Source organism: Oryzias latipes, chromosome 12, assembly GCF_002234675.1.
Source record: "Oryzias latipes chromosome 12, ASM223467v1".
Classification (NCBI taxonomy): Eukaryota; Metazoa; Chordata; class Actinopteri; order Beloniformes; family Adrianichthyidae; genus Oryzias; species Oryzias latipes.
The window spans coordinates 4,882,135-4,903,719 of NC_019870.2; the positions used below are offsets into that span (position 1 = coordinate 4,882,135).

The 21,585-nt window shown below is 36.9% G+C and overlaps 1 protein-coding gene across 1 annotated transcript in view; it reads right to left on the bottom strand.

Moving 5' to 3' along the window:
• LOC101173079 (netrin receptor UNC5D) overlaps positions 1 to 13,037 on the bottom strand; it is a 302,440-nt gene extending 289,403 nt beyond the window's left edge. Inside the window, exon 1 of the mRNA XM_011481481.3 lies at positions 12,673 to 13,037. Coding sequence (XP_011479783.1) covers positions 12,673 to 12,787 — 115 coding nt within the window. The 5' untranslated portion in view covers positions 12,788 to 13,037. The remainder of the gene's footprint in view (positions 1 to 12,672) is intronic.
• Positions 13,038 to 21,585: the final 8,548 nt, after the last annotated feature.

The following is a 21,585-nucleotide window of genomic DNA, read 5'->3' on the forward strand; positions in this document are numbered from 1 at the left end:
TTTTTGCAGGATGCAAACGCAAAAGTGCGGCTTTCCACAACCGTTCGACGTATGCCAGACCTTTCACACATGTCCAACCGATGTAGAACTTATATCGTGTATACGGCGCTCATATCACGTTTAAATTATGTAATTGAGGCATTTTAATGTGGTTCATTTGTGATACATCTGAAGATTTCATGTAAAGACCACACCTGCATTCGGGTAGGACCAATTTTCATCAGTGCAATATGCACAAAATGTACATAGCGGCTGTGTGACATTGCCTTTAGCAAAAACCCTTTCTGGCATTGTAAGAAAAAACTTCTAAACAAGCATGCACAGCTTTGTTACCTAAATGTTTCTCTCTCTTTGCAGAGATTTGCTGCATTTTCACATTACTCAATGTGGACTGGACTCTCTCTGCTTTTGCTTTTATTCAGCTCTTGTTAGTCCCTTCAAAACTATAATGCTGCCATCCATCTTTTCCAGTACTGATAGTGCTCTCATGGATGCAGCTTTTGCCATATTTGCTCCTCCCCCTCATATGAGCAGATCTCACAAGGCCAGCGCCAATCTAGCCAGACCACACATCGAGATTTCCAAGGCAGAGGGAGCAGGATTTTAAAAAATTGATCCGTGGATTTTCTGAATATTGGTTATTTTAAATTAGAATTGATTTGAATCGTTCCATTCCCCCAGCTGTAAAATCCTATTTTGACAAACACCAACAAATGGGTTTGATATGTTTTTCTCTGCCAAAAATGTCCAAGGTGACTGAAAGCGCTCAACAATTTTGAAGCGTTCTTTTCATTTCAGATTTCTAAAACTGCAATTACAATTTTTTGTAAGAGGAGCAACCTGACAAAACAGTCATGATTATGAGCTGAACACAAGAAGTTGTGGTTTATGAAGCCAATTGATTGAGAGAAGAAAACAAAGCGCATATAAGAGAATAAGCACAAAGCATTTGTTAAATGCCATCTCGCTTAAAAAAAAAGAAGAAAAAAAAGAAAAAGACACTTTAAAAGTTTAGAGCATGAGTGCTTTAAAAGAAAACTTTACCAAATCATTTTGCTACCTTTGAGCAGCAAATAAGCAACGTCTCCATGGATCCTTTAATGCAATTTGTGCTTAGAGGCTTCTGAAATTTTTTTGCATTATTAAATTGCAGGCTAACAAAGATACATAAGGTAAAACACGAGTTTAAAAATCTGCAGTGTACCTTTTAATGCATTATTAATAGACTCAATATTTCTAATCAAAAGCTCAGCGAATACCTTGGAGGCTTGAATGCAAATGTGTGCAAAAAAATGTGTTTACATAAAAGTTCACAAAAAGCATCACGCTGTTCGGGTTGCAGTGAAGCGCCGGCTTTACGAGAAATAAAATAAAATAAATAAATAAAGGAGTACAACAATAACAGTGAACTCAAAGCTAAATGTCACAACCGAAATACCAAGTCAATTAAACTGGGGTTCACGAGTTCCCAATTTGTTTTTATTTATACTTTGTTTGTCAGAGGTTTCCATCCAAAAAAACAGTTTTGTTTAGTTGAGAAAAGTAAATTCTTATTGATTTAGGTTAAAACATAACAAAGGCAGTACTTATGTGACAAAAAAAAATACAGTTTTCTATAGTAAAAATAAATGAAAAAGTGGATTTTGCCATTTAATAAACAGAAAAATTCATGAATTGAATAAACATATATTTTTAAATTTCCCTCCAGGTTTAACTCAGGGACTGCCATATATGCCTCTTCTTCCTCGACGTCTCCATTGTGGCTTTCTGGATAACAAGAAAATGATAGTAATTTCGAAAAGTTTTTTTTTTTTGCTTCAATACCTGTAAAACATTTTTTTTTACTGAAACTAGACCCAATTAAGAGATTAAAGGTGTGATCAACCATTGAGTGCACAGATTTCAGAATACCAAGCAAAACATTTGATCTTTTATCAGATTTATTTATAATTGGAAAAAGTTTAAAATGCATATTACTTGTATTTACATATTATAACAATGTTTAGTTTATGACCAGAGGGGAATTTAAATATATATTGAAACATACTTGATGTCATTTTTCTATTGGATCATAAATTAATAAGGGTGTACTCAGACCAGACACATTGGTTACTTTAAGGGAATCAGAATTCCCCAGATAATCCAGAACAGATTTTCAGCCTCAATGCATCCAAGCAGACCCCAGTCCAGGACCAGGAACCGCTTTCTGACCCGTCTTTTGAGGTGGCCTCGGTTCATTTCCAATCCAAAAGTCTTTTACCTGACTTTGATACAGACTTTATTTAAATTAGTCAGTAAAATATAAAGTTTAAATAAGAGAATTATCCTGACAAGGATCCCAAACCACAGGACTTCCGATATTCTCTCTCTTATTACTTTGCATCACCCTCGTAATTCCTGGCCAATGACTGAAGAAATCTTTAGTCCCATGGTTTTGTTTACAAGCTTTGGTTCGAAACAGAAATGTCCCGTTGACAGCAGTCTGAATACAGACCAAACGCAGGGTTCAGGACTCGGTCCACACCAACGGACTTTTCCAGTCTGAATACACCTTAGAGTTCTGCTTTTATTCGGATTAACAGCTGTAGAAAGTGGAATAAAGGATGATGACCCGCAAACGTAGACTGGAGAATAGTCATTGCAATTTTGGACCTTTGCCGTTTAAAATTTTAGTACATTTGCTGCAGTGGTCATATTAATCAAAACATAAACTAAAAAAACTTTCATATTTATATTTTTTTCTTTCTTTACATTTCTGATTTTATTTATGACTAAAAATCATAGTTCATTTATATTTAGCGCAGCAGTAGTGTGGTATTATAGTGAGCGGTGAATAAGACTCTCCTCTCCTGTCCAGCTCTATTTCTTATAAACTTTTAAAAACAGTTCAGAAAACATTCAGCCAACATTGTTGGCACCACAAAGTGGAGTGAAAGATCAGAGATTAAGTCATCTTACTACCAGGTAGGAAAAATTATCTGCGAAACTAACTCATAAATATCAAGGTAAAATATATTATTATATATGGATATGGTCGACACTTATGGTATAGGCCTTTTAAAAGTTTTTTTTAGTGCTGATATTCATTGATGAATCTGGGTTACAATAAAAAAAAATCATGAAAACTGTTAATGAGACATCAACAGAAACCAATATTTTTAAGACCGACTCTGATCATCTTTGGATCATACAAGCCATAATTATGATATTTATAATTATGATTATAATATACATTATTTTATAAATATTTTTTTATAAATAATTTTTTAAAATAAAATCTTTCCCTTTCGGCTTTTCCCATCAGGGGTCGCCACAGCGAAACAACCTCCCTTTCGAGGATGTGTTGCATGGTTAACTTAATAAAAATATATTATATAAAATAATTAATTAAAACTATAATTATCATAATGCCATTTTTATAGCGGCAGGGCAGGACTGTTGGCGAGAATCAACCCCGCCCCCTTCCCCTTTCTGTTGCTAAGGGGCTCAGAGGAAGTACGCTCTTTTTTAACGTTCCACCCTTTTTTTGTCTGCTCCTGATTCACAATGATTTAAATAAAGACATTCTCAGATATGCATATTGAGCTTATATATGTCCTGCATCATTAGAAAAATACCAGAAGAACGTGTAAAAACACCAGTTTTCTCTGATTTTTTTTGAAGAAAAAAAAATGCAAACACGGAAACTCAACTTTACAAAAAAAACTCAAATCAAAAGCTTCAAGAATCTTTTACTTGAGGCACAGAACTAAAGAAAGAATATAAAGTTGTTGTTTTTTTTCGCAGTAAAAGGTGAAGCTTTTTTTAACAAAAAAACAAAAGGATTACAACTCCTCACATCTATTTCTCCTGAGAATGAGATGTGTGATAACTACAATATCGACAGAACTGAAAAGTCTCCACATCCCAAAGAAAAAGAGAGAAAAAAACCTTTTAAATAGCTACTATTATTACTCTGCTCAGGACAGGCTGCTGTGATACTTTATCACCGTAATAGCTGTGTTTATGTTAACCTCCAGGAAAAATGTGGTTTCTCTGAGTAACATCTCCGGAAATATTTGTTCACATTTAATTTTGTAGCTGTAAACATTTTGTACGTAGGCGTGTGAGCCTTTCCTCCTCCTGAATGTGGGGAGGAATTGATGTGAGGGGGGCTTGATGGGCTGAGAGGAGAAATGGCTTTCCTTTGAATAATGCAATAGTGAAACTGAGCCATATGACCGACCGCTGTCCTGCCGAACAGAAACACGTCTACACAGCGCAGCAGAATTCATGTTGGCTAAATCAACTTCGGAGTCTCATTTTTTTATGTTGATAAATAAAACATGACAAAGATGACTCTATTGCACTTTAGCCTTCATCCTCCCCTTTCAGGTTTTTTTTTTTCTAACCCAACGCCACGCTCAGACCCGGGGTGATCCCTCAGCAGCGGGGTTCTCACAGCTACAGGTGCTGCAGCATCAAACCCAGCAGGCCTCCTGAATTGGAGTCGGCATCAAGGAATTTTGTTACTAAACTCGTTTTTGAATTATGAATTGTGCGTCCATCCTGCAGTGTTGCTTGAGATGAGCACAGCATTTAGGCTACACAAGGACAACCGTGTTGGCTAATGTAATGTGATTTAAAGTTAATCTGGCAGATATGGAGGAAATGAATCCACTGCTTCCACCCCTGTCTCTTCACACGTGGAGGGAGGCTCAAAAACATCACAACACCACGCTGTCAGGAGCGTTTTTAAAGTTCACGGTGACAAACGCGCACAGCATCTTAAGATGCGAGAGATGTTTTTGGCTTGTGCCATAATCACACTGTAATGAGGTTTTATTTCATTAAAGGAGACGTATTATATCATCTCTTTCATGAAGGAAGTGAGCCACAACTCCTTATGATGCTTTAGAATAAAAGCTTTAGTTGGAAGGTGGTTGGGCACCACGGATATGAGGAGGAGGCAACTGTGTGGAGCCCAGACATGAACACATTTAAAGGAGGCGTCCCTGTAGAGCGTATGAGAAAGCTCAGAAACTGAAATCAACGACCGAAAAACAGATTTCTGACTTTCTCACTAATTGTTTCGTATGTATGTGATGATAAGGAAAGCAGCTCCTTTTTCAGCAAAGCAACACAAGGTTTGTCAGCCCCTGCATCAGCAGCTTGTAAAAGCTGCAGAGCTTCAGGACAAAACACCAAGCTGCAGATTAAACAGGGGAAATGATGCGAGTGCCGCGACTATGTCAAAACTAAAAACAATTTATTTATTCAAAAGGTGTCTTTTTTAAACCCAGAGAACCCAAAAACTTTTGTCTTCAAAGTTTTCAAAGATAATTTGACAATTTTTGTTCATTTTTGTTAGCAACAATTAATTTTGCCAATAAAAATATATAATAATATAATAAACTGAAAATAAAAAAAGAAAACAAATAGATAATATAACAAGTATAAAAAAAGCAGCTGTCAAATTTGACCCTTGGGTTCTCTAGAGTCAATATACATACATTTCAATTCTGGACTTTTTTCACTTAAACTGTGAATTCTGAGTAAAGTTTTAATACATAAAGAAAATACCAAAGTCAGAATTTTCTTTTAATATGAATTCACTTTATGTGCAAATAAATTCTAAGCACTACACGAGGTGAGATTTCATTATTGCAAACTAAATAAGATTTCACATTTTTTACATCTCCACCTTATGTTTTAATCAACAATAAAAACAAATTTAGGCATAAAAACCACCTCTAGTTTTCCATCTAGTTTTTTTAGAGCTGACAGTTTACAAAATAAAAAGAAGACCTGTGTATTATTTAGTGTTATTAAGCAATATTTGGTTTGTGAAAGTGCAATGTCCTTACACTCACACATGTACATTATATTTATATGGTTAAATAAATGACCACAGTTAGTCTATGGTCACCAGCCTTATCTACTATTATCCTTTGGTGACATATTTCAGACTTTATACAAGTTATTTTTTTCTTTCTCTTTAATATTTTTATTTTAGATTTAATCCTGGCTTTAAAATATTCTTTAAAACCTTTTGGGAGCATCATATTTTTGCTGTGCATACAATATTAATAAAATAAATTCTGATTGAAGTTGCATCTAATCAATTTTAAGTCCTCCTATTTAACTGCGAAGGATCTATATTATGGCCCATTAACATAAGTTTTCTCACCAAAATCTCAATAGTTTAGTACAGCTTTATTAGCTTCCTGCTTTATAATTAATATTCATATGGATTGACCTACAACAGTCAAAACCTGAACATGTTCATCATCGCAATAAACAGCGTAAACCACTGCTACCTAGTGTCAACTTCATATTTTCTAAATGAAAAAGGATGTTCATTTTACTGAAAGATTATTCTGAAATAAGCAGCAAAATAAAAGTTTCATTAATAATGATAATGTTATAAAACTTGCCAAAAATTTTCAATCCCACTTTTAGGATTTTATTAACATATTTGAGAAGGAGAACTAACCAAGAAGAAATATTTTTAAGTGGTTTTGTTGACATTAAAGTCTTAGAAAAAAAAGAAGTCTAAACATTTGATTTAATAAATGGTTTACTAGAAGTCTAAAGATCACCAGGTTACCCGTCTAAAACGTGTTACATCTAAGACTTATTATTCTACGCTTAACCAAATCAGAAAATGAAAAAGTGGGATGAAAACACATTTCCTTTACAAATTGTGAACCTAATTCATCAAACAGGTGCACTTGGTGGTAAAAGCCTGACACAACACATCAGCCTGCCATCAGATGTCCAAACGTCTGCTGTAAAACAGATTGCTTCCTTGGCATTCAGAAGGCTGTGTGAGTGCTATGAAACAAGATTAAAAACTTCTCGCGCCGTAACCCAACCACAGCCCTGCTGTGTGTATTTTGGGGGACTGTGATATATCAAAGTTCAGACATCTCAATCACTGAGTAGAGAAAACGGTTGATCAGGCAGGGCCAGGAATTCAAAGAGTTGTATGTCCGTTACAGAAGTCATATCTGTTGAATGATGTTTGTGTGCCGACATGATCCATTTGATGGAGCAGGAAGACTCTCAGCGCACAAACCGGTGCCAATAAAAACATGGCAGCCATTTTTAAAATAACGCAAAACAAATCCATCCGTTTTTTTCAGGGTGAAATGTTCCACAACCTGGGACACAGATTTTTTTTTTTAAATCACCTCTAAAGCCGCGTACACACGTTCAGTTTCAGTGTTAACTGGTGGAAGGAGGGTCTAAGGGCAGGAATGCCTAGTTTAGCTTAGTCTGTTTAGTTTAGCCATTACCTATAGAGTTCTATAACTTCAACTTCTTTATGATTTAATGTTTATTATACAATTACCGGTAAGAAGCCCATTAAGATGACTATTGTTGTAATACTGGGCTAATAAATAAAATGGAAAGTAACTGGACTTCTTACGACCTGGAGTGCATAGACATTTCATTTTGGGTTACATTACCACAGTAATTAATTCTGCTATCACAGCCAAAATACAGGCATGATCAAATAAGACCTTGGATCTTAAGAGGGTAAGTCAATGTACAGACGCATTCAGAGGTCCTGCGGCGCCTTTTGAGTCTCAGGCACAGCATGGTGGATGAGTGGCAGTGGGACAAAAATCCTGATGCAAGTTCAAATATCTGAACTTTGGCAAAGAAGTTGAATAAACCAATCAGGAAGTCAGCTTTGGCCCATGACACGTAGATGATGTAATCAGCGTGTGGATTCCAACATGGAGGAGGATCTGATTGTTCTCCTTCTGAACTTTAAGATCTTTTTCTTAAAGGTCCTAATGTGGGATAGGAAGACGTCAAACTGGGTCACAGAGACACGGAAGAACAGCTGAAAGTGGCCTTCATTCTGACACAGCTCCTGCGGTTGATGGTGAACCTCTGAATGATCCCGTGAACACGGACATAGAGACGTGTTTACCGTAAATAAACCTCTTTGGTATCATCTGTGTCTTCCATTAATTGACTCAATAAGAGATATACATATGCCCTACGACAGACTGGCAACCTGTCCATGGTGTCCCCTGCCTTTGCCCCCAAGTGGCCGGGATAGGCTCCAGCAGCCCTGTGACCCCGAAAGGGAATAAACGGATTAGAGGATGAATGGATGAATGAATGAATGAATGAATGAATTAATGAGTGAGATATACTGTCAAAACTTTCATGAATTGATGAGGCCTAAGTAGCTCCGCCCACACATGTTGGGAGGTTGATGAACACATTTTTGGACAAGCTTCCAACAGCAAATTTACCACGCATCAAACATCAAGGCAGCGAACAAGAATTTGGCACGCAAACCGTGTTCGATGTGAAAGTAGCTTTAGGCAGCATTGGGCAAAAATCTAAAGCCCAAAGTGTATAAATGCTGTTTGACAAACAATGACCTCCATCCTAATGGATAAATCCACATAGACTTACAAAAAGGTACAAAGAAAATCAGCTTTAAATACAAACCATTAAAAGCGTTAGTGGTTGGACTGCAACTTAATGTAAAAACACTGCCAGCTAAATTAATATTCGTTTCTGAATTAATAGCCTTATTCATTTCTGTACAGCTTGGAGAGTCTCCGTTTATGCCTGTATTAGCTTTATACTCATAACTTCTATTCATGTTCAAGTTGTTTGTCTTAAAGGAAGTGGTGGAGCAGCAGGGAGACGACTGATCAATCACGTTGTTGCAGTTGATGGTAAATACTTCAGTTTATCTGAAGAAAAAGCTCAAACACAAATAAAACAGTCAACCTCAGAATAAACAGAACTTAGCCACATGGAAACTTTCGTTTGAGGTTGAGATATCCTAAAGTGTAGCTGACTATTTAAGGAAAACTTTATTGTTTTAGAAAAAATGCACAACTTTAAATGTTTAAGAAATAATTGTGAAATGCATTTGATGTCCATAATTTGGTCCCAAAAAAAAAAAAAGCTGCTCACTGTTGCATCTCTAAATACACCCATTTCAAACAAGAAAACATTTAAATGATGATCAAAGCTGGAATACAAACCAGTTCCATCAAAAAATATATATGCTGGTCAAAGGAAGTGATGACAATTTTTTTTTTACAGGCCGCAGAAAAACAAACCCATGCTGTCAAGTCTTTCCTTTTTGTTATGGATGCAGCACATCCAGGTAAGACCACAGGCAGTTCAGTAGGAGAACCATATAAAAGACAGAGTAAGCACTCACCTGATAATAGCGGCAAAGCAAGAACACTTCTGAAGTCAATGATGGAAGCAAAGCTGATCAGAAACTTGTCATTTAGCAAGAGGAAAAAGTCTTCTGTTTATTTAAATTTGCATATTTCAATGTGAAGCTGTGTTTTTCCCCCACAGAAATATCGAGTAATAAACACAAACCTCTTTTTATTTTTTTTAAAGAAACCTCTAAAGCTGATGACAGGTAAGCTAGCCCCCCTTATGTGTGAAAGGCAGATGATGCAACCGGGCATAAGAAAAAGCTGCAATGAAACAAAAAAGAAAGAACAGAGACGTAACAGGAGGACGTCTCATTTCTACTCTCTTTGTGACTCAATATTTCACTTGGAGAGTCTTTTAATGGACAATTATGAAAAATGAAAGACTTAAATCCCTTTCTAAGAAACTTTTGTAAAAATCTGTATAATAAATTGACTAAGTAAAAGCTAAAATGCACTGTTTTTAAAGACCCACTCTGATAAAAAATTGTGTTATTAAACATGTTTTTCTGGCATTTTTCTGATGATGAACAACATACCGTATTTTCCGCACTGTAAGGCAAACTTAAAAGCCTTTAGGTGTATTACAGAGTGGAAAGATCCTTTGTACCGCATCGAGTCGGCTTAATTTGTTTCAGATCAAGTCCCGAACCTTTCATTTGGTCTGCATTCAGACTGGCATCAAGCGGCCCATTCTGTTCCGGACCAAAGCTAGTAAACAAAACCACGTGACTAAAGATCTCGTCAATCATTGGTCAGGAATTACAAGAGCGGGACAAAACAACAAGGGAAATAGACAAACGTGCTGCGCCTTACAATTCTTATCAGGTTAACAGTTAATTTAATAAAAAAAATTACATTTCGATCAGTTTTGAACGTCAGAAACAACAGATTTCACTTGTCACTTTGGGATGGGGGATGCATGCCCCCCACAAGGCGGTTCCTGGCAAGGAGACGTGTGTGCTTTCACTCAGAGGATGCCAACAACTGCAGTGCTGAGGAGACGTCAGGTATGAAGGTAGGCTGCTAAGTGTTTATGACAAATAGATTTTCAGGAAAACAGTGTGAGAACCAATGTGTATCACGTTAGAAGTTGGGTCTGAATTCATCAAACACATTTCAATGAGTTATTGTGACTCATCGTTGTGGTGTTATGGCATTGTTTTTTGAGAATTCTGTTATGGAAACTACAAGGTAGCTTTAAGAGTGACATCACGTAACAAGACACAGAAACACCTATAAGAAGTTCAGTGGTGTTAAAACAAAGGTTCTAGCAAATAAACTGTTGGACCATTTTTTCTGTTTGACAACACGACAATCGTTGCTTTGTATTTGTCTGCGGCTCATCGGTTGCTACATTCCTACTCTGTTTACGTCGGCTACGGTGGCCGTTTTGGTTCAGGTGTTCCGCTCCGAGGACGGATTGCATTCAGACTGAGGAACCCCAGAGCGAACGGAAGCTCAGTCCAATTGGAAAAGAAATGAGAACACCTCCAAAGATGGGTCCGAGAGCGCCTCCTGGTCCCGGACTTGGTTGTATTCAGACCGGAAACATGGTTCCGGATTATCAGGGAAAACGAACTCAAAGTGGACCAAATGTGTTCAGTCTGGATACACCCTAAATGTTTTTCAAATAATAAAAACATTAAATAACCAAACTATTACAAAATACTGGACACTGATAATGAAAAACAGGTTTAGCAGTAAAGCTACTTTAGGAAATGTTGGATGTGACTTTTTCCAAAGTTGATAATAATGTTTGTTTTAGTGGAACAAGTCTCTTATTTTACATGTTACAAACAAGGTTGGGAGTTACAGGTATTGTAAATACTCTACCGCAGATAATGTGTACCATGTAACTGAACGCAGTTTAAAAAAAAAAAAAAGTGACTGACGGACTTGGAAATGCATTTTGAGTTTTTCTAAAAAAATAATATTTTTGAACACTACTCATTTTATATTGGGGGTGTGAGGGGCTGTGTGCTAACAGGGGAGCACGTAAACAAAGACCTCATAGTTATGGGTGACAGGAGGGGGGGGGGGGGGGGGGGGGGCTGCTACCTACCAGCAGTTCCAAATTTCTGAGGAACTCTGGCCGCTCTGCAGAAACTGTCGCAGAGGGTTTTTTTTCTGCAAAAAACGACAATCATAATTTAAAAGATCACTGGCAACACTTTTAAAATAGATCAGAGTGGGTCTTTAACAGCAAAAATGTACTGTTTTTACAAATAAACAAGCTTTAGATGAGCACTTATCAAAAACAGATAAATCTTTAAAGAAGTGAATCAGTAATCCTCACTTGTAATGTGAAAATAAACTCAACGGAAGCCTACATTTATATCACCAGAGACTCAAATTGTATTTCATCCTTGCATCATAACTCTCCACCGCGTTTAAATTCATTTTTTATTGTGTGCAAGTGTGTAGAGTGCATTTTCCTTTCTCACTCCTTTATGTCTGCATAATACATCTGACTGGTGACATCCCTTATTGCAAATCATAAATTGTGTTTTCTCTTTGCAAAGTACGAGTGTCATCCCCAACAAACAAAATGGACACATGCAGCTCAGATTAACAACAAAAGCACAATTTGCTTGCACACAAACAGTCACATCGCTTGTATTCTGCAAAAAGGCGCAGGTCACTCTTTTTGAATATCCGCCAACGTTCATCATGTAAATGCAGCTACAGTGGGAAAGTCAGTCGTATTCATACAATTTAGAGGCCAGTTTTGAAAGGTTATGTTTAAGAAAACGATAAAAACCCTCCTGGTTTATACATGGAAAGTTGCCCTCAAGATACTTATGCTTAATCTAATATTTATGCAATGCAGATTTTCCAAGTCGAAGCTAATTTCAAAACTTGGGATGCAAAAATGAAAACCTTGGGGCTTGTTAACTAATTGACTTGCAAATGCATCTTTGTTACACAGCCATGCCAGCTAAATAGAAGTCAATAGGTCAGCTTAGATTAACCAGAATGATCTGTTCCATCACCAAAATGAAAGATTTTTACCACTAGAATGCAGATCTGCTTCATGCAACTGCGACCAAGCTTGAAGGAGAACATGTGAGAAACACTATTGGCAGCAAAGATGCATAAAGTGGCATGCTACGTTTGGTATTCAGCTTTTATTTTGTGTTTAAAAAATAATAATAATAAAGCTATGTTTTTCCTTACTGGCGCTAAATTTAAACTCCAAACACATATAGTGGGCAAAAAATATATATTATTTTTTCCTAATAATGTATTTGCCAATTTATTTATTTATTTTTTACCCAATGTCATACAATTTCAACTTGATTTTGATGCATTCAACAGCACTTTTCAAGTCTGGAAATCCAAGCACTCCCAACAAAACTGAGACAATTTACCGCCTGGTCAGTCAGTGTTGTTGTGGAGAAACTTTCACACGAGCACCACGGGGCACACGCCTCTGCGTGGAGTTCAGGTACCCAAACAGCTCAGCTCTTACCTCGGGCTAACGTGGCCACGACCCGCAGACCGAGGAGCACGAGGATGGGAGCACTCAGGTAGCATCCTCGTGAAAACTGTCCCATCACCGTGGCTCTGCTGGTCTGCCTCCCCATCGGGTCCGGGGGCTCCAGCCGCGGGGCTCGAGCATTTGTGGCGAGCTCGAGGGACGCGTAAAGACGTTTCCGTGTCCTCAAGAAGGAGAGGAGTGGAGGTTTTGGTCCGGGTGCAGGTCTGGCGCGAGGAGGGAGGAGACGAGCGCTCAGCTGTCCACGCTCAGCTGCGCGCGAGCGGAATGATTACAGAGCGAGCGCGAGGCAGCGGCTCAAAAGAGAGGGAGGAATAGAGAGAGGTGCAGTGCTGGACCTGTTGAGAGCGCACGCGCGAGGGTCTGATTGTGCGCGTGGTTGCATTAACTGCCATACGAAAGAAGTCGTCCTCGTCTTTGAGCAGAAGCCGCTTGTTATTTTTTTTTTGAAATTTACTGACAGTCAAAGCCAGGGGCGACCCCAGAGAATTTTAATGAGGGGGCCTGATGGTTCCAATTTAAGGTGGCACACCAATGTAGTACACCTTAACATATGAGGTCACAAGTGGAACACTGAAGTAAAAAATGAAGCATGAAGTCACAACTACTTTTATTTTAGTTTATTATCTTTTAGTCTGAATAAAAAAATATTAAAAATATATCTATTTATTCTGCCAAATTTAACAACCGTTATAAGCTACGTTCTTTGACATTAAACTTGCTAAACATGAGTCCTTACACTCAACAAGCAGGGAGGGGCTTCTTCCTTTCTTTTGCTACTGTTTACTAGCTTGTGTCTACCACCTACAGTTGAAAGAGGCTTGGTGCGAAGTGGTGCAAATATCACCAGTCTCGCTCCAGGCTTCTCCTTTTTTTAACCGCTTTATACCAATTCATGAAAGATTTAATGGTAGTAATTTCTCCTTTAATTATATTGTCTCTGTTTTAGGACGGTTGGCACTTCCATAAATTAAAAGGGATGTCAAACGTCTCAACCAATTCCAAGTCCCTGATTAGTCAAAGTTATACCCGGCTTGACTTCCAATACGCGTTCAATGACTGCACATTTTATACGTGGAGGCAGAAAACGGTCACAGACACTTGAGTAGCTACGCCTGAACGCAGGAGTTGTGAAAGCAGAGGCCCAAAACACAAATGTACTCGCGTTTACATAGACTTTTCATTGAAAGTGGTCGCTTGAATGCGCGGCGCTGAAGGCAGCATGAACGTAGCGCAAAAGTGTGTTACAGAATAGGAAAAAAATAGTGGGATTCTGGTTAATCCACTACAGTGGCCCTAAAGTTCAAATCACATCAATAACTCACTCAATGCACAACCATATAAAATATCACAAAGGAGATTTAAAAAATAAAGCAAAAACAAGAAATCAAAACAGAATTCCAGAAACCAAAACATAAAAAAATTATGTTTGAAAACCAAATTATTTTCTAGAGATTAAACGAAATGGAAAAAAAGGTAACATATCATGGGACATCTCTGACTGGATGATGATGTTTCAGGAATTTTGTTTTGTTTTTCAATATAATCAAAAGGAAAAATGCTTCTCTATCAAACCAGCCTTCGGTGGTCATATGAGGGACTGCAACATTATTATTGATCTTGTTTTTTGCTCGTTTGTGTTTTCTTAATATTATTGCCAGAACAAAATGGTAGCACATGTATGGTAACGGAATCAGTTTAGCCTAACAATGTGTAACGCAAAATCTGAGAAATCTTTTCAGATACAACACACTCCAACTATTTTTATTTCCACTTAGAGGATTTGAGTTGTTTCTACATTTTTGCAGAATCAGTCTAACTGAAAAAAAAACTATTAATAATTAAAAAAATAATAATTTAAAACTAAAATTGTGATTCCAAATTTGAATAAAAAGTAGATTTATGTTTTCATAATACATTCTATTTCATTTTATTTTCTTCACCACCCCAAGGCTGCTGCAATTTCATTGTATCACCATGTTCAATGACAATAAAAAGGATTCTGATTCTGATTTATGTTGGTTTAGAGATTTCAAGAAACTATATCAGCTCTCATGTTCAAACTATTACTGAACAAGTGATTCTCTGAGTAATTATCAAGGTGACTAGATTTTACTTTCATTTGAGCTTTATTAATTGAAATGGTAAATTTATTTAGTTGAAATTCTTTAGAGTTTAACCCTACAAATTACTTTTGCTGATTTCTAGAGCAAATGGTGCAAATAACAATGTGAATGGAGCAATAGAGTAGGCATGGTATAATTATTCACAATTTTGTGCTACATTAAAAGTGTGGTGCAGTTCATGATTTTACCTTAATCAGTAATTTATTTAAAATGACAAACAATAATGTTTCATTCTTTTTTTTCCAGGCCATGAGTGGGAAGGAAGCATAAATGCAAATTAGAGAAAATGTGGATCCTTACTGTTTTGATGCATCGTTGTTGTTTTCCCTTCTTTAAACTTAAAAAAACAAACAGGAGATGAATAATAAATACCATCTTCAAGTTTCACAATTTCTTTAAACTTAATTCCAAATGTTATGAAGCCTGTTTTCAAGAAAACAAAACTCAAACTGCTTTGCTTTGTCACTTCCAAGTGCCTCTTGCAAAGTTACAATCCTTTTCCCCATCAAAAGACCTTATTAATCGAAGTTAGATCGTAAGGTAATTAATTTCCTTTTTTTGTCGGGGTGATTAGCCTAAATTGTCTAGATGAGCAGCTTTAATAAAATATTTATACTCTCCATTTAAGCAAAAGTAATGTTAAATCTTTCCTGAAAATGATGGCGGTCCTTTTGTCTCAGCATTAGATAAGTCATAGCGCTAATTTCTGTGTAAGCATTAGAGACCATACACATTTTTAAGTCGTCTCCTATGCTGTATGGTATACAATTATACAATTACAAAGACATTAGCATTTAAATAGGGTTTTAATGTGAGCTAGCTGAGGTGGAGACCAGTGCATTTGGTGTGCTTATTACAGACTTTGAAATATGAAACTGTAGCATCTAATTTGAATTATCTGAAGTGTCTAATTACAGCATTTAAAGTGTTGGTGCACAGATTGTTATTGTTCACTGAAATGGAGTGGAGAGACAAAGAAATAAGAATGAAGATATTCCAGCATTGCAACACAGTTGAGTAGTTTTTTTTTATGAGTTTCTATGCATTCATGCATTTTCAATGAAGAGATGATTTAAAGTCTTTGTCAGGTTAATGTGATTGGTTGCTGTATATTTAAAAAAAAACATGCAATTATAAAAACTAATTATCTGTTTATGTGTAAAAATATGCTAAATGTGTGCATAAAAACACACACTTACGTTTATTCACATCCCGCTGAATGAGCTGCTGGAATTTATTAAAGTATGCCTGCATTAGTGGATGAATAAGTGCTGAGTAAATGTAATAAGATACTACTTCTTTTTTCCCAGCAAATGAAGCTCCACCAATTATTTTCTCTCACTAGACTGTGTGAATATGCAATGCAACTACATTTATGCAAATCACTGGATTTTGACCCTCCGTATCGCCACGTTGACCATAAACACAGAGGTTAATTTCTTATTACTGTCAGATATGCATGCAACTTATAGGTGGCAAGATGATACTGTAAGAGCTGCTTTATGAAAACACATGGGCTGGGATCTCTGCAAAGTGGGGGGTTATGGGTAAACAGGGAATACATCCAACATCTGTCACAGAGCTCAGGTTGCACCCTCTGAGTGGCAAAATGTTCCCTAGGCCAAAAACTGGACCTCTTGAAATGAACGGGAACACAGTGAGGAGGCCTGGAAGCAGGTTAGGTTACTGAGCAACTGTCGACACAATATGTTTTGAATGAAACAACAGCAAAACACAAAGTAGTGTGCAACTTCGTGATTTGAAAAATGCAGAATATTTTGTAAAATTAACCCTTGTGCTATCTTAGATGACCCCACCCTTACATTGACGTGTTCTCCCTACCATGACAAAGGTGGATAAAGGTGGAAAGATTTCATGTAATCCATGGACACCAGTGAAGATCACAAATCATTGAAGAAAAAAGGTTCAGAGCACTGTCTAGTGGGTCTAGATGACCCAACCTCCAATATTAAAGTACCTAGGATAGCACAAGGGTTAAACAATTAATGGCTGCTTTTTAATTTTTCATTTCGTATATAATTTTTTTTTTTCTTTTTGGGAGCTCTTGGCTTTGCAGAAAATTAACAGAAACCTTCAAGCAACCAAAAATGTGTTAAAACTTCAGAAAAAGCACATAGATGCCAGGAACAGATTGATCACAACTTAAATAAATAACAGGCACAACAAGTTATAATAGATCAGAACAATAGTTTGAGTCTGTGCAGAAAATCAGAATGTCTCTGCATTGATTTTTGTAAGCTGGGCATCAAGATGAACGGAGATGCATAAATTCCAGTGTACATATAATAAAACTAACCAGAAAGGTGAGCGCTTGTTTTTTTTTACAGCCTGAACAGGCTCCAGTACAGTACTTTCATTTTCTCATGTCCAAACGCAGAGGCCAAAGGTTGCCCTTGGCTGAATCAAACTCCTCTGGTACAATAACACCGACCTATTACCATTCTTTTTGTCCCATTATGATGAGCTCATTTATTCTATCATGAGCTCTGAATCATGACTGCAACTTCTGGAAGAAAAAAATACATAAAAGTAACAGAACAGCGTTTTATCACTGCAAAAACTGCCTTGAGGAGCCTTTGAAAAGCACGAAGCTGCCCACAAATCCAAAGTCAAACTGAGGAGTTCCTGTCAGTTTTCCAAACCCCCAAATGAATAAGCCATGACCATATCAATAAATAAACAGGAAAATAAATAAAAATGCTTTCTTCTGTGGAGATGTCTGTGTTTTCAGCTTTTGAATTTTTCTTTATTTTGTATTTTAAACTACCGTAGTAAGAACCTATATGGCAACTCTAAGTAGTCTGTACTAAAAGTATACTTAGCCAATACTAAAAGTTAGAAGGTATACTTGAAAGTTACTGAATTTACAACTTATTGAAAACTCAAAATCATCTTGATGAAGTATTTGGTTTATATACTTCCTTCCGTATACATACATGGTCTACAGTAGCTAAACTTAAACGATGATGATATGGACAAAAAAACACCTATACCATTTTACCATGGTGACAGGCGATCACCCACTGTTATTGGTAAGTCTGTCCCATACACATCTTTTCATATATTCTATTTTTTTTTTTTGGTCAACAATGTAGTGTAAATCCTTCATAGGCAGAAGAAAATGTACCGTTTTATTGTCACTTAAAGTTAACTAAATAAACTAAAGACCAGCAGCCTACTGCTATAATTACTGCAAAGAGAAACAAAACTATTCTGACCTTTATGCACTCTAGCTTAATCATTTTTCCAGACTTTATTGTTTTGAATTTCCAAAACTTCAAATATTTCATTTTGCTCCAAACATTCCAAAAAGTTTTAGTTTTGTTGAATTACATCATCATTTTCTTGTCCTTAGTATTTTTATTTTAGAAATTCTTTTTCTTGTACACAAAAAAGCATAGCAACACAAAAACCTTGTCTTTGTGTTGCTATGCCTTTTTTTTGTTACATAAGATCTTCCTTAGAAAGGTCAACAACAGGTTTGTTTAACTGATTACACCTTGGAAAATAGCAGATAAATGCCACAGTGGTCTTGTGACCCTCTGGAGGAGGACTGCAGCAGATGACGGTTGAACCAAGTCAAGGACAAAAACCAAAGACATTTTACATTTTTTGTTTTGTGTTTTACAGTTAAATTGTTCAAAATTTTTGGCAGTAATTCAAATGTTTTTCAGCGATGTCTTTCTCCTTGAACTCTCTCATTGATCCATCTTTGTCAAGTCTCTTTCTGACTGTTAATTCATAAACTTTGACCTTAAGTGAGTCAAGTGATGCCTGGGCTTCTTTTCCTCTTGTTCTGCCTTCATGGTTAAAAAAAAAAAGCATCAGGTCAGGGCAAATATTTCCTAACATTGGTGTAAAAATAAACATGAATGTTGTTGCTAGGTTCAGCTTTTTACCTGTGGTTAAAAATGGAACTTTTTCAGCAAAAATGTGCAAAACCAGCAGTTTCTGCTTCCTTACTGTGAGAAAAAATGTGGACCAAAGAAGATTCACAGCTGTCATGCTGCAGTGGAAATTACTATCAGAGTGATTGACAGGCACAAATATTCCACATTTGTCTTCTGTATATTGAATTTGGTGTGCATGAAGGGGCGCAAATTTTCCTCGGTGTTTATGTTAATCAGCACATCTACAGTCTTTTTGCAGCTTTGCAACGTCTCCACTGAGCAAAATCAGTCTTTCGCCCAAGCCTTGTCTATTAGACTGATTCTGTTCTGATCCATGAGACATTTCTGCTGAGGTTTCATACTCTGGCATTGGCCTCATTCTTCTTGTGTTGCATAGTTGGATTCAAAATCAGGCCTGTCTCACCCATTTATAGAGGAAAAGCATGGCAACAGGTAACAATGGAGGGTCCTGTGTGGAGTCTGTGCAAAGCCAAGTCTAAAGTAGCATTGACACTAAAGAAATGAATTTCATGAAATGATAAAAAGTTATGACATATCTCATAGCTTTTTAAATATTACACAGATGCACATTTCACAGCAATCTTCACTGTGCAAAAAATAAAGTACCCTTTACAATATGTCTATTAGCAAAAAGTAGTAATCTTGAAGTTTTTTTTTCACTTTTTTCTAAGTATACTTAAGTATAAGTATAGCAAGTATACTACACACTATGACTATGTATATGTATTGTAGGAAGTACACTAAGTGATTACTTCTTCAAAAGTAAACATCAAGACTAAGACTAAGTACACCTGTAGTACAATTACATAAACTACCAAAACAGCCACTGTAGCCGGGCTACAACAGACTAGGAAGGTAGTAACCATGACGATGACACAGCAACTCATTAAATTGTGGTCAGATGACTGCAAGCTCATTAAAACAACTTTAACATGATTCACGTTGCTTTTGTTTTCCTGACAATCTATAGTTATAAACTTTATCAGCATACCTTAGTGGTTGTCTCCTCAGTAACCTCGTAATTCCTGGCCAATGAGTGGAGAGATCTTTAGTCACATGCTTCTATTCATAAGTTTCTGTTCGAAACAAGAAAGTCCGCTTGACGGCAGTCTTAAAAAAACAGACCATACGCAAGTTTCTGGACTCGATCTGGACCAAATTAACCTTTGTGCTATCTTAGATGACCTCAACCTCACATTGACGTGTTCTCCCTACCATGACAAAGGTGGATAAAGGTGGAGAGGATTTCATGTAATCCATGGACACCAGTGAAGATCACAAATCATTGAAGAAAAAAGGTTCAGCGCACTATCTAGTGGGTCTAGATGACCCAACTCGTGCCTAGGATAGCACAAGGGTTAAGCAGACTTGGCTTGGACCAGTCTGAATTCACCTTAAAGCCGTACCAGAAATGTATTGGTTTTATTTTTGCTTACTGAAAACTGCAAGCATTGACGTTTTTCTGGAATTTTCTCAGTATGCTGGTCATTTTTTTTAAGGACGTCAATCTCATGGGGGACAAGATATAATGCGTTAGATTGCAAAAGTCCCTCTTTTTTACCCTGACTCTTATTCCTGTGGTGATAGATTTAGCAGTGGCACAATTCCAGATGCATGAGCATAAAAGCAATCTATATAAAGATGGCCATAGACCATTAGGGCAGGAAAAAAAAAATCACCATGTTATTTGGATGTAGTTTGATAGTAACGTTCCATCACATGCATCGCTTGCCGTCCCACTCTTTTGTTGTCTGGAACCATCAAGTGTCCTGCTGCTTTTGTGCAAAACAACCTTGTGCTTGCTTGCAGCTCTAACATTGTGACCTTCACTTTGAAATTCAAAAGCATTTTTTTTTGTTGTTGTTGTTTGCAGGCTTTAAGGACATGAGTGGCCAAAAGATTCAATTATGTTACAAAAGAGTGGAAAGAAAATCAATATCCGGAGTGTTTTTTTCTTATTCAACAGCTCACTTTTCATTTATCAGGAACGGCAATCAATAATGGAAGAGGAAAGACAAAAGCACAGCGTTGTTTATTGAACTAATTCCTCACACAGTGCAAAGTTATTCTGCACAAATGTTTTTATGCCAGTCTTTGTTTTCATGGAAGTCACATCCATACAATATTTCTCTTTTGGAGTTGCTGCACACTCCACGTGCAAGGAAAAAAATAAGACATTTGGTACCAAATATGCTGTTCCTTTTAATGTTAAGTAAAGCAAATTCCTATAAAGCAGACGTTCGCTTATGAATCAGAAAACGGCGAAGATGTCCGATGAGGGTAAAGGACTTGTTCTCAGTTGCTGTATGATACGCTGAGAGCTGGTGTTGTCGGGGAGCCGATCGATAAAAGATACCAGAGTTCAGAAGCAAACGTAATGTATTGGGGAGGTCAGACAGTAGCTTCTCCCAGGAGGTGATTCGTGCTCTGCAGGAGGTGTAGACCAACACCACCCCAGATACTTAACGTGGTACCAAAGATGTGAAAGCTCCAAATGAGAAAGTGCTGCAAAGATGGAGTCAAATCAAATCCTGTTTTGCTAAGCAGGAAAATCGTTCAAGTATTGATATAAAACTGGTGTTTTTCTCAACTTTTGAAGCTTTTAAGTAAAAAATATTTTAGCTTTGTAGAAAGAAAATTAAAATAATGTGGTATAATTGAGAATTTTGCTAGGACTAGATGTTCTAAAGCTTTTTTATGTAAACTAACCCTCAACGATTAATCTCCTGCTTTTCTGAGAGTCAAAGTGCACTTGACTGTTTTATCTACAGGCATCATTTCCAATACTTGTGATTTTGATGTATACAAAATCTTTGACACATTCACCT